This window comes from Poecilia reticulata, linkage group LG1 (genome assembly GCF_000633615.1).
Source record: "Poecilia reticulata strain Guanapo linkage group LG1, Guppy_female_1.0+MT, whole genome shotgun sequence".
Classification (NCBI taxonomy): Eukaryota; Metazoa; Chordata; class Actinopteri; order Cyprinodontiformes; family Poeciliidae; genus Poecilia; species Poecilia reticulata.
In genome coordinates, this window is record NC_024331.1 from 31,433,192 (window position 1) to 31,445,187 (window position 11,996).

The 11,996-nt window shown below is 40.1% G+C and overlaps 1 protein-coding gene across 6 annotated transcripts in view; it reads left to right on the forward strand.

Annotated features, from left to right (window-relative positions):
* The window catches only part of bnc2 (basonuclin zinc finger protein 2), a 224,415-nt gene extending 214,329 nt beyond the window's left edge, over nucleotides 1–10,086 (forward strand). For 4 of the 6 annotated variants that reach the window (XM_008422785.2, XM_008422776.2, XM_008422792.2 and 1 more), the window contains one exon: nucleotides 4,569–10,086. In XM_008422785.2, coding sequence (XP_008421007.1) covers nucleotides 4,569–5,361 — 793 coding nt within the window. In that variant the 3' untranslated portion in view covers nucleotides 5,362–10,086. Of the gene's footprint in view, nucleotides 1–961; nucleotides 993–1,438; nucleotides 1,513–4,568 lie in introns of all 6 variants that reach the window. The other 2 variants (XM_008422799.2, XM_008422814.2) reach the window with 2 other exon arrangements.
* Nucleotides 10,087–11,996: the final 1,910 nt, after the last annotated feature.

The window sequence follows — 11,996 nt, forward strand, 5'->3', positions numbered from 1 at the left end:
AAATAATTACAGCAAAATATTGAATTGTCCTTACAAGTTCTTGTGAAGAAGCAAACTGGTAATTTTAATATTTTTATTCATTTAAATAATGTGATTTTCACCACAGAGTATCAGGGCCAGACTAAGAGGTTTGTTTTTTAATTATGAGAATAAAGTCATTAAAGACGCAGGAAAAATTAAAAGAAAAAGTCGTTTTAAAGGTCAAAGGTCGACAGATTCAATCGGATAACAATTTAATGCTGACGTGTAAAAATGTTGAGTATTTATTCACATATTAAACTGTTACACATTCATAACTTCACAGCAAGCAAAATATTAGTTCTTTTAGTAGGAGTTATAAAATTACTACTTTATCCTCCTGACATTAAGGCTTTATTTTAGCAATAACGTGTTCGTTCTCGTAATGTTACGAGAAAAAAATGTTTTTCATTTTAGTACGATTTCAGTGTAGTAATATTATGAGTTAATTCTTGTATTATTTTGGATTTATTGTTCCAAAAATAACAATAAAGTCGTAATAATACAAGAAAGTCTGACGACCTTATTCTCATATCGTCACGATTTTATTCTGTAATTATTTTTGTTGTCCACGACAATAAATTCGTAAAAATACGAAAAAAATAAATTACAATTTTTTTTCTTTTTTACGACTTCAGTCTAGTAATACTTTGTTTATTCTCGTATTATTGTGACTTTATTCTTGTGTTATTTCGCCTTTATTGTTAATCACAATAAAGTCACAATAGCGCGAGAAAAATTTCATTCAACTTTATTCTCGTAATACAAGTTTGTTTTCTTTTTATTCTGGTATTTTACATTTCATAATTTCACGTTTATTCTCATAACAGCATGACTTAATTCCTGTAAGACCTTTTCTCACAACTTTAGGACTTTATTCTTGTAATATTAGTAATTTATTCTCATAACTCTATGACTTTATTCCTGTATTTGTCTCTCTTAGCCTGGCCCTTACGCTCCACCGTAGACGCCAGGTTTGCATTTCTATTGTCTGGAAAGGATTTTAAGCTGCACTGCCTGAGCTTTAGCCTGTTAGCAGATTAATTTAGAGCTTATTAGCAGTGTGAAGGTGTTTTTATGGATGTTGTTGCAAAGGGCCTGCCTACCTGAGCATCATTACCAGCACCCAAACAAAAGCCTGTGGCTCCCTCTCAACACTCACAGCAAACACAGATGATGACCCGCCGCCACACGGCTCTCCGGCCAACATTACACTCACAAAGAAAAACATATGAGGGGAAAATATTGTCAGTTTTCCACTGAGACACAGGAAGGTTTGAACATCGTGCAGCGACGGCCGATCAATTCGCCACGCTCCCCATTCACAATGCTGACGATGCTCGAGTGGACGGGCTCCTGGTTGCTGGGCTCACAGAAAAGAAAAGGGTCCCTGAAATGAATGTATGTTTACCTCTTGCAGGACAATGTCGGATAGGGAAGTAAATAATTAAAGGAAAGGGACCCTTTTTGACTGCATCAACCCTGCCACTGCTGGTAAGCTCTACAATCCATTGTGACTCCATGTTTTGCCCATCCTGCCCAGGATGATCTTTTATTCTTTTCTTTATTTTGTTGTTTTACACACATGTGCCCCTCCCTGCATGGAAACCCTTCGCATTAAAGGCGCAGCGTGTGTGAGAGGAGCAGGCCTTTAATATAGCGACTGCTTAAGTTTCCTTTCTGTGTTTTTATGCAGTTTGTATTGTAACGTGGGCACTTCTCCTTTTTTAACGTTTTCTTAGCAGCTGTGAAATTGGAGTTAAAAAAGAAATTAGGCCTGTCATGATAACAAATTGTCCCAGAACTGATTGCGATAAATGATGATATTGTTGTTGTTTTTTCAGGTAATCTAATGGTAATGGCATAATAATCCGAGAACAACCAATCAAAGGTCAATGAACTTTAATTTCTAATGAACATTTATTCTCTGAAACATGTTTTATCCATTTTGGATATTTAACAACAGCAACAACAAATAAAATTAACTATAAAGTCTTTGTAAACAAAATGATCCTTTAATAAAAAGTTTATTGGAGACAAAACATCAGACTGGAAACTTTTACCATCCAGTTTTCGGTAGAAAACCAGTAAATGATCCAATAGATTTGACTAATTGATTAATTATTGCGACAGGCCTACTCCCTGCACCGTGTAGCATGGCTCTGTGTGTTAGCTCCGGTGTCGCTAACTGTGTCCCGGCTTCAGCATGGTTTGTTGCTAGTTGTGTTTGAACAGAGGGATTAGAAAAACCTCATCTTAATTAATTCCATCTCAACGCGAAGTCGTGTTCATCCAGGTGCTCGATTAAGCCGCTTCTAATGCTCAACCAACGCTGCTGCCAGGGCCTCGTGCTAATATGCTATCCAGTTCCCCTCCATTATCACATTACCTCTGCTCAAATCAATTGATAAACTCCCATTCAATATGGTGGACTATTTAATTGAGTCAGAGTCTATTGGATTTGGGGGCTGAGCGGAGCAGACATGCTGACAGTGGTAAACAGTAGCAGGACGCTCCGTCTCTAGCTTTCTGTTTTTATTGAAGCTATAATGTGGAATAATGTTCTGATAGGTTACGTTTATTAATTTTGCTTCAATGTTCAAACTTTATTTTATATTTTTCAGATTTAAAGGGCTCAGTTGCAACCTTTTTTTGTTGCCAACGAACCCGAGGTCTGTAATCTGCTAAAACGATAAAGAGCCAAATATGATTAAAGTTAATTTTGTTGATTTCCTCAATAAAATCACTTTAAAAGTGAAACTACTATTTTTCTACATCTATTTTTCTTTTTTAAATATCTCTTTCCATAAATACCAACCTCCCATTGTCTTTTTGCAAGGCTTTTACGGTTTCTAAACTTTTATTTTAAAGTCAAAAGAAGTAGAAAAACGTTAAGATAAATGTAGATAAATCATAAGATATATTTTTTCCAAAGGTTGTGTCACATTAGTGGCTCTAAACCGCTTTTATTTAGCAAAAACTAGGATTGTGAACGACCTTTGACCTACATAATTCCAACCTAACAATCATTCATAAAAGTTACAACCAGTTTAAAATTGGATCTGCGTGTTAGTTGAAATTAGAGATTGATCAATAAGGATTCCAATTTAAAATTTTACATGTATATTATTTATACTTTATGATATTGTCATATGAAAAGGCTACAGGACATCACATGGTACAGTTGAAAGACGCCGTAAAACGTGATTTTACTGATTTAATAAAAACAAAACAAGAAATAACTGTGTATAGTCGCATTATTAGCGATTAGCGCTGTTAGCATTTGTTTCTGTTTGTTAGCATTCGTTTGTTTCCACCCAGAAGCTAAAGCTGCTGGGGAACGAACTGGACTCCAATCTGGTTCCACAAGCATCCAAAGATGATTAATGTGACATAAAAATATATTTATGTTAAGAAACCTGCTAATAAACCAAATATGTAAATATGTTTTGAAAATGCGGATGAGTGAACGCTTCCTATTGGCTCCAGAGCTTCTTGTTCCTGCTGTAGTAATTATTGAAGTGTTGCGGTTAGCGCAACCTTTTGGCACCTAAGCTGAAAAACAATAATAGACTTCATGTCAGTGAAAGTGAAAGTTGTGTGAATCCGACGTCTCCGTGCCTCTCTAGCGGCTTCTAGACCTTCAGGGTAACACAGGCGGTTCCCGGTGAGCCGACAGCTGATAGCAAAGGGCAAAGGGCAGACGATGAACTGAAGGACGACGCATCGCTCAGGTGTTTCCTGGATGCTAAAACAAATTACTTGCAGATATTGTTCATTTGACGAAGAGCAAACGATTTGAAAGGCCTTTAGAGAATCTCTGATCAAGACAACTTTAAAAGAAAAAAACCCTGAAAATGTCAAACTTTGCACAGCGCCATATCTAAAGGGACGGTATCATGTAAAATCATTTTTTAGCTTTACGTCATGAGTAAAGCCAGGTATGTTTTTGTTGTTATTCCCTCATCAAAAACATACCTGTGGTGTCGCTTTGATTATTTTGTACATGTTTGAGAAATCCTTTAGTCTCCATGGCAACCATTAAGCTGAGCAAAACGCCTGAGTGAACCTAGCCCCGCCTCCAAGACGTAGCTCCACCTCTGAGCTGCAGTTTCCAAGCTAACAAACTTCCCCCATTCAAATTCAATTCAAATTCAGAAATACTTTATTGACCCCAAAGGGAAATTAAATGTTGTTGTAGCTCATATTAATACAAAGTTTCTTCAGTTATTCATCTCCTTCAGACTAGCCAGCAGAAATTAGCAAACAACTGAAACCACACATTTACAGATCTCATAATACTTCTCAGGTAAATACGTTGGTAAAGGGTTAATGGAGGAGCCATGTTGTGATGACTTCCTGTAGTCGGAGTTTCAGAAAGAGCAGGAGCTTCTTAAAGAGACAGTGACCCAATTTCCAAGCATCAAGTCATGAAGTAAAATTTGATATCATTTTTTATAACGACACAGCTGGTTGATTGAATGCCGGCCCTTTAAGGCCGACTGTCATTGTCTGGGTTGGATTTCTAACCGCCTCTCTCTTTGCGCCAGGCACAGCTCGAACATCAACCTGCACCGCAAACTGCTGACCAAAGAGCTGGACGACATTGTCCTCGACCCTCAACTCACGCCACTGCCCAAGGACCTGCGAGCCGAGTTTCTGGCCAAGCTCTACGCCGGGCACCACATGGGTTTGGACCCGATGGCCAGGATGGGCTTCCGGGGCGCCGCCCTCGGCCTCCCTGGCCTGACCCATAACCCCCTCTCCCACATGAGCAACGAATACCCCCGCCATCCCTTCAACCACGACCTTAGAAACCACCACACCAACGGCCTGTTCCGGGGCCAGCCGGACAACTACATGGTGCTGGACCTGAGCACCACCTCCAGTGTTCAGTCCAGCAGCAGCATCCACTCCTCACACGAGTCCGAAGACGGCAGCGACGAAGGCATCCTCCTGGATGACCTGGAAGAGGATGAGGAGGAGGGCAACAGCGAGGGAGAGGACCTCTCCCGGCGGGCGGAAGGCGGACATCAGGATGAGACCGGAGAACTCAAAGGAGGACAAGATGAGGGGCTGGACTCTTCCTCGTCGCCGTTCCTTCTTTCGTCCACAGGGGGCAGTAATGGCAGCAGCGGTGGGATCCTCTGTAACATCTGCCACAAGGTATACAGCAACAAAGGGACCCTGCGCGTGCACTACAAGACTGTGCACCTGCGCGAGATGCACAAGTGCAAAATCCCCGGCTGCAACATGGTGTTCAGCTCCGTGCGAAGCCGCAACCGACACTCTCAGAACCCGAACCTCCATAAAAACATGCCCTTCTCTACGATTCTAGACTAAACGACGACTCCCGTCTCCTTCATTCCTCCTCCATCAAGCTGTAAGCCCCGTCCTTTGTAAGTCACTGCAAGACATTACTCTCTCCATGTATAAAATGATTGACTCTAGATGAAGTTTGTCATTGTGTCCTTTGACTTTTCCTTCTTTGGAAGAACAGGATGACGCCAATCGGCACGGAGTTTTACTTTATAGCAAAGCTCCAGGTGATTTTACTCGTCAGCCCCTCCATCTTTTTTTGTTTCGATCTTCTACTCTGTGTTTACGTCCAAAGAATCTGTTCAAACTCTTTATTTGTGACTTTGCCTGCGGAAACAATAGTACTGAGAAAAAAAGAGAAAAACTTCTTGTTGTATTTGTGTATCGATAACTTTTAAATGGACCCCTTACAAAAAGCATGACAGCTCCATTTGTAAATAACGTCCCAAGAGGCTTTTTTGGTGTAAGAGTTGTGTTGATGGTTGTTTGCTTCCTTTTTCTCTCTTTTTATTGGATTTATGTTACAGTACAGTACGATACTTCCACCTATAGGCAAGAAAGAGGTAGCATCCTTAAAGTTCGACTCATTTACGTTGGTCTGAATCTGATTCATGGGGGAAAAAGCCAAGATCGTGTGAATCGTTTTAACTGCTTGTTAGATATTCAGAGGTGGCGGCATGCTTCTTTTAGGCTCTTACACTGATATCATGCTCCGTATTTTCTGTTTTTTAATTTCTTTTCTGTTTTTGCACTTTGCATCTATAAAGGGGGAATGTGTAATAATTAATGAGGATTTCTGCAATGGTGAATTAAAGTGGGGGTCCACGGTGGCTTCGTTGCTGATCGAACGCTTTCCTTCAAACGCTTTCTTTCTGCATGCGCTCAGTTTCGAAGCCTCTGAAAAAAACCTGAAATGTTTCCCAACTCCTTTTTGACCTAGTCAAAGTAAACCCAGATTAAGGCCTAGTTCACATGTACTTGAGGGAAAGTAAATTACATTTCATCCACACAAAAACTCAGTTTTATCATCACTAAAAACGATTATTTATGAAAACTCCAACCAAACTGGAGCTTTGAGAAAACTCTGCATGTTTTTGTTTACTGAAGTGAATCACCGAATTCTGCAGCACATCTAAATGTTGAGGTTGTCAAAGTCAAGCTAGCGTAGCTGACCTCTCTAACCTTTGCTAACCTGTGAAATGTGATACACTTGGATCTTGTCTAGTTGTCTTATTGTTGGCAATTAGTAGAAAAAACTGCTTTTTCTCTGCTTTGTCAGTCGTATGTTTAAGATTTAGCGTGTTGACAAGTTGGCCGCTGAATCCAATGACAGTCATATACATACATGTATTTGTCCACCAAACAAACCCCAGGCGCCATGTTTGACTCCCAACAGGAAGTCATGGTTGTTTTGCAGCGATCTGAGTGGCTGGTGTAGTTTGAGCTTGGCGCTGTGCTGCCCCCTATGGGTTTGGCGTGTTTAAAACAACAACCAGGGACGGATTTGTTTGGGTTTATGTGGATGAAAACTTTTCTGAAAACCATCCCATGTGTACGATATTTGTTTTTATAAATACCCAGCTACGTGTGTACAAGGCCTAAATCTATATTATAAACAGAAAAAGGTTAATAGGATGAGTTTGTATTTTAAGAAATAATTGGTGTTTTTACAAACATCCGCAGATTTAAATGAAAATCTTCCAATGTGACCAAAATGCATGAGTTTGCTTAAGGAAAAGCTCTTTCAGCAAGACATTGTCTTTAAAATCACGCACCATTTAACCAATACGATGCACTTGAGTCTTAAAACGTTAACTGTGATTTTCGTTGTTTTGTTTCTTCCACCGCTGAGCCCCACCTTCACATATATTCTGCAAATGTTGTTTTCCTTCCTTTGGTTGCAAAGAGTCCCTCACGGTACACACATTTTAATTAATTGGAAAAGCAGCCAAAGGAAAGGGTATTTATTGGTGGGTGATGTTTGTTGTCCAGTGAAGGTTTTGGGGGTATTTTTGTAAAAAAAAGAATCACATCTGTTACTCTGTAAGGAGATCTTCTCTTACTCGACTGGTGCTACGCAGCAGTGGGAAACGAGCGTTGTGCCGTTCGGTTTTAACACCTCCTTGCATCCATGGCAGCGTTGACTTCCTCTTCTTCAGTCATCCTGCTGCGGACGTCGTGACCCGCTCGGCTGAAACCTCTCGTGCGTTTTTTAAGACTCCGCCTACAGGAGGCACCCGGTCCTCCTGCGCCTCCTGTCTGAGATAAAGAGGAGCTGAGGTTGATGGAAAGGTTGCGGAGGTGGAAGGCTGACTAGGGAGGAAAGGATGACAGCAGCGATCATTAAAAATGTGCTGCTTCCCTGTTACCTGGAGGCATCCCGCCATTCCAGCTTCTTCTGTCTAATAACTCACATGTCACTTTGTTACACTGCCAGACGTCAAGGTTGCTGACAAGACTGTGACACTGACAGAGGGAGAAAAGCCAGGGATGAGAGTGCGCTCCAAACAATTTAATTTGACTCACTCAATTAAGCTGAATTCACTTCATCTCTTCATTTTCTGTGCTTATTCTCCTTCAGGGTTGGTAGTAATTTATTTCAGTACTTTTTTCATCCTTCCTCTTTGTCTGTCAGAGCAGTCGTTTACCCATTCCTTCATCCTGCTGCTCACTTACCACCTCCACACGCCGCAACGCAGATCCTACAGGGACACGCGCTAATAGTGTATGCTTAAGTTCACCGGACGGCCATGGCATAGCAAAAAGGGATGGGTAATTGCCTGTTTATCCCAAGTGAAGGGAAAATTGAGTACAGGAACCCCTGCCTTCTCCCTGGAGTGAGCTTCAGCGAGGCGCTCGCTGCCTCTTCGCTCATCGAATCGCTCCAGCAGAAATAAAAAAAAGTGCTTCAGCAGGAACCCTGCTGACGGCTGTCTCTCCAGCACAGAAACATCCAAAGTGGCAGAGACGCTGGAGAGCGGCTGTCCCAGGATGATACGCTAACCTGTAGTTATGGAAAGACAAACGTTCTGCTCGTTTCTTTTAGTAGCAACGTCACACCAGGAAGCTGATGCTCCCTCACAAAGAAACCAGAAAGGAATCATACATCTTACTTTAATGCTAGATACTCGTAATAAATTCTGAAAGCATTTTTCCTAAGGAGAAGAATCCATTTTAAAAAGCAAAATAACTTTAAAAGTCAGGTTGTATTTCAAAGAAAAAGAGTAAAAATATGTCTTGAAGAAGATAATATCTGTGTAGTTCCACATCAGGTCTAATTATTTTACATTTATTTCTAGCGAGGATCAAATATGTTCAAAAGCTTCTTTTGAAATCCCCTTTGGCTATCCGTTAGCAGCTAACCGTTAGCCACCGTTAGCAGCTGGCGGTGGCTAACGGCTAGCTGCTAACGATTGCTAACATTTACCTTGTCTCTATTCTGATAGTGCTTCCAAATCGTTCCAACTCCCGTCTCTCATATCTTCTTGTTTCCTAAAACTCAAAATCCTTCACAAACTGTTTAAAAGTGATAATTTACATATTTATAAGACATTTCATCAGATGAAAGAAAAGAGTTCAGTTAGAACCATGACTAAACAAATCCTTCAACATTCAGCTGCGTCCCTGTAACAGTTTCCTTTTGTCACTATGGTTTTCTGTTAAAATGACACTTTTGAGTCTAAAGCAGAAAACAAGACGTGGTGCAGCTTAAAGCCACCAGCAGCCAGAAACATCTGGGAAAACGTGACTGGAGACATTTTGAGAGAAAACGGTATGGAGCAGTCATCTGACACGCAGGAGACGGAGCGCTACGCACCCGTTTCTTCTTCTTGATGATTACAAATGGCCGCCGGATTCCCCTTCATTCGAGGTTTTTGTTTGCTAGCTTTGACACATTCTGCTAGCCGGTGACCGTCCGTTTCACTGAGCCCGCTTTGTCGGCCCAAACCACCGGACAGAACCTTAAATTATGTGATCAGCCATTATTCCACAGCTCCTCACGGCACAAGCAGGGAGCCGGGGACAAAATGGCCGCCCTGTCCATTTTCTTCAGATTGAGTGAGGACAATAACAGAGAGGATGATGGGTGCAGCCAATGTAGCTGGAGGTGAAATGTTTGGGACGTCATTATGCGGATTAAAGAAAAATCATGTTGGTTTGTACAGATCAGAATCAACTCCAACTGGAACCTCTGAGAATAAAATACTGTAAATTAATAAAATGTTTTACATTCGACTTTCTTTTTTTTTTTTGCAGTCTTAAAGTAGAAATAGTTCAAAGAGCTGGTGAAATTAGATTTTTTTTTATGTTCGTTCACTCGTGTTTTTGAGTATCCGATGCATTAGTGTCTGTGTTTAAAAAAAGCCTGTGTTACAGCACTCGACAGCGTTGCATGGCTTCATAGTCGCACTGCAAAAAACTAACAAAGAAAAAAAAAGAGGGCAAAGGATCACTTTGCTGTTAAAAAGGTGACTTTGGAAGCTTCATTGATACTGTATGTTACCTGCAGAGGTGATCCCATGTGCAGACAGAAGGACAAAAATGATCCTTTTTAAGAGACTTTTTCTTTTTCTTTATTTTTAGCCTTTCTTGTATTTGTTTCTGTATCATAACTGTCTATGTTTTTTTGCATAAAATGCATAAGGGTTTTGGGATGTAAATGGAATTTTATTCATATTTTGTCCAAATACCTCTTGTAATTTGTATCAGAATTCTTGTACAATTTTTATATTAAAGATTTATCAGTCACTGGCATTTTGTCATGTTTGTGTGTGAAATCCAGCTACGTTTAATCAGACACTGTGATTCCAGGGCTCTTTAATTATGATAAAACAATAATCCACAGGGAAAAGGCTATCTTGACCAATTAGTGGATGATTAGATTAATGGAGTTATTAAAAGATGTTGGGGCATGAGACGCCGGTGAATTCGTACCTGACGGAGGTAAAATCCCTTTGTCTGATTATGGACTGAAATCAAATTAAAAAGGGACTGAAGTCAGGATACAGCAACGATAAAAAGAAATGTACATTAATTACATTACAGCAAATATGTATCGTCATTTCTTTGGACCAAAAAAGGATAAAATCTTTTGAATTCAAATTCCATTAACAGAAATCTATAATCTTAATCAAAATGTTGTAATTTACAAATTAAAAGTAGTTCCAGCATAAGCGCCGTGTTCACTCAGGTATCCAGAAATCGGGTCTGTTTCACCCAATCTGAAGAAGTGGGTCGAAGTTTATTGGTCTCAAGTTAGACACAAATTACAATCCAATCTGTCAGCTAGAAACAGAAATCTGTCGTTTCTAACTGTGAATTAAAGTAATAAGTCCATTTTAATTTTTGCTTTAATTCAAATGTATTTTCTTGATTCTCTGTTTAAATTTCTGGCGACACCAGAGGGGCGATTTGAGGTGTAATGGCACCAATGTGGCCTTGAAGCTTTGCAACTTTTACTTCTTTTACTTAAATATCGAAAAAACACAATTTTATAATTCTGGTTTTCCATTAGATAAGAAATGCAGTTAAAATCACAATGAATAAGCATGTTTAAAACTTATGGGTGTTGAAGCAACAAGACACTTGAAGAGGCAGCGTTTTCCTAAACCGGTGTTTTCGTTGAACAAATTTATAAATTCCATGGAAAGTGGAAATGGACCTATTGTCGGCTCTATGCGGAGCCAAACCTTTAAAGGTGCATTCACACCAGCCACGTTTAAATCCCTTTGATCCAACTCCGTTTCCCTAGAAGGTCCAGTGAGCCGTCGGATCAAACAAGCGAACTCTGGTCCTTCTACGAACCTCGGTCTCTGTTAGGTCGGAGTGAATTCTGGTACAGTTTGAATCCATATGTGAACGCCAAGTGAACTAGAGACCGCTCCAAAAACAGGAAGTGGACTACAGCGCAGGGCATTCTGGGTAAATAAAGGAGAAATGGTTTGTGGGACTTCATTAAAGTCAAAAGTTAAATCCTCCAGCCGCTAAAATCTGACGCCACTCCATTTCTGATGACATCTTGTGAAGAAGGAAGTTGGGCTCAGTGTCTTCAGAGGTTTTCATGTTGTTTCCTTCAGTAGTTCTTGGTGCAGCGCCACCACAGGCGAGGAGGGGAACAGGTTTGTCAGTTGGTTTGGTTCGTTTGACACAGAGCAGTGTGAAAGCAAATCACCAGCTAAAATTTAACAAATGTTGCAATTTTGGTCCCCGATCAAAGTGAATGTATTGATCTATCACCTGAGGAAACGCCCTTTAATTTCTGTCTCAAATCTGTTGTGAAATGAACCGAGCAGAAAACCAAATGATCCCGGCTTTCCCAAATTAAATACCTGGTTTCAGCTGATCATACTCCTCTAACATCAATGCAGGAGTAGAAGCAGAAATCAATTTTCTTTCAAGACCAATTGATTGAATAGGTAAACCTTAATCAGAGATAAATTGTTAGAATTTGTGAGGGGAAAACATTAGATTTTACATGATTTTACTATAACTATATTATTCTGAGGAACATTAATCTTTCATTAATTTTTCTTAGGAAGTGATGGCGAGCAGAAACACTCATCTTTTATTGACTAACTGGGGAAATACAGCAATAAAGAGAATAAATTAGGCAGCGACTCCTGGATTCTTATAAAAACTCATCTTTGGTAACATGAGGA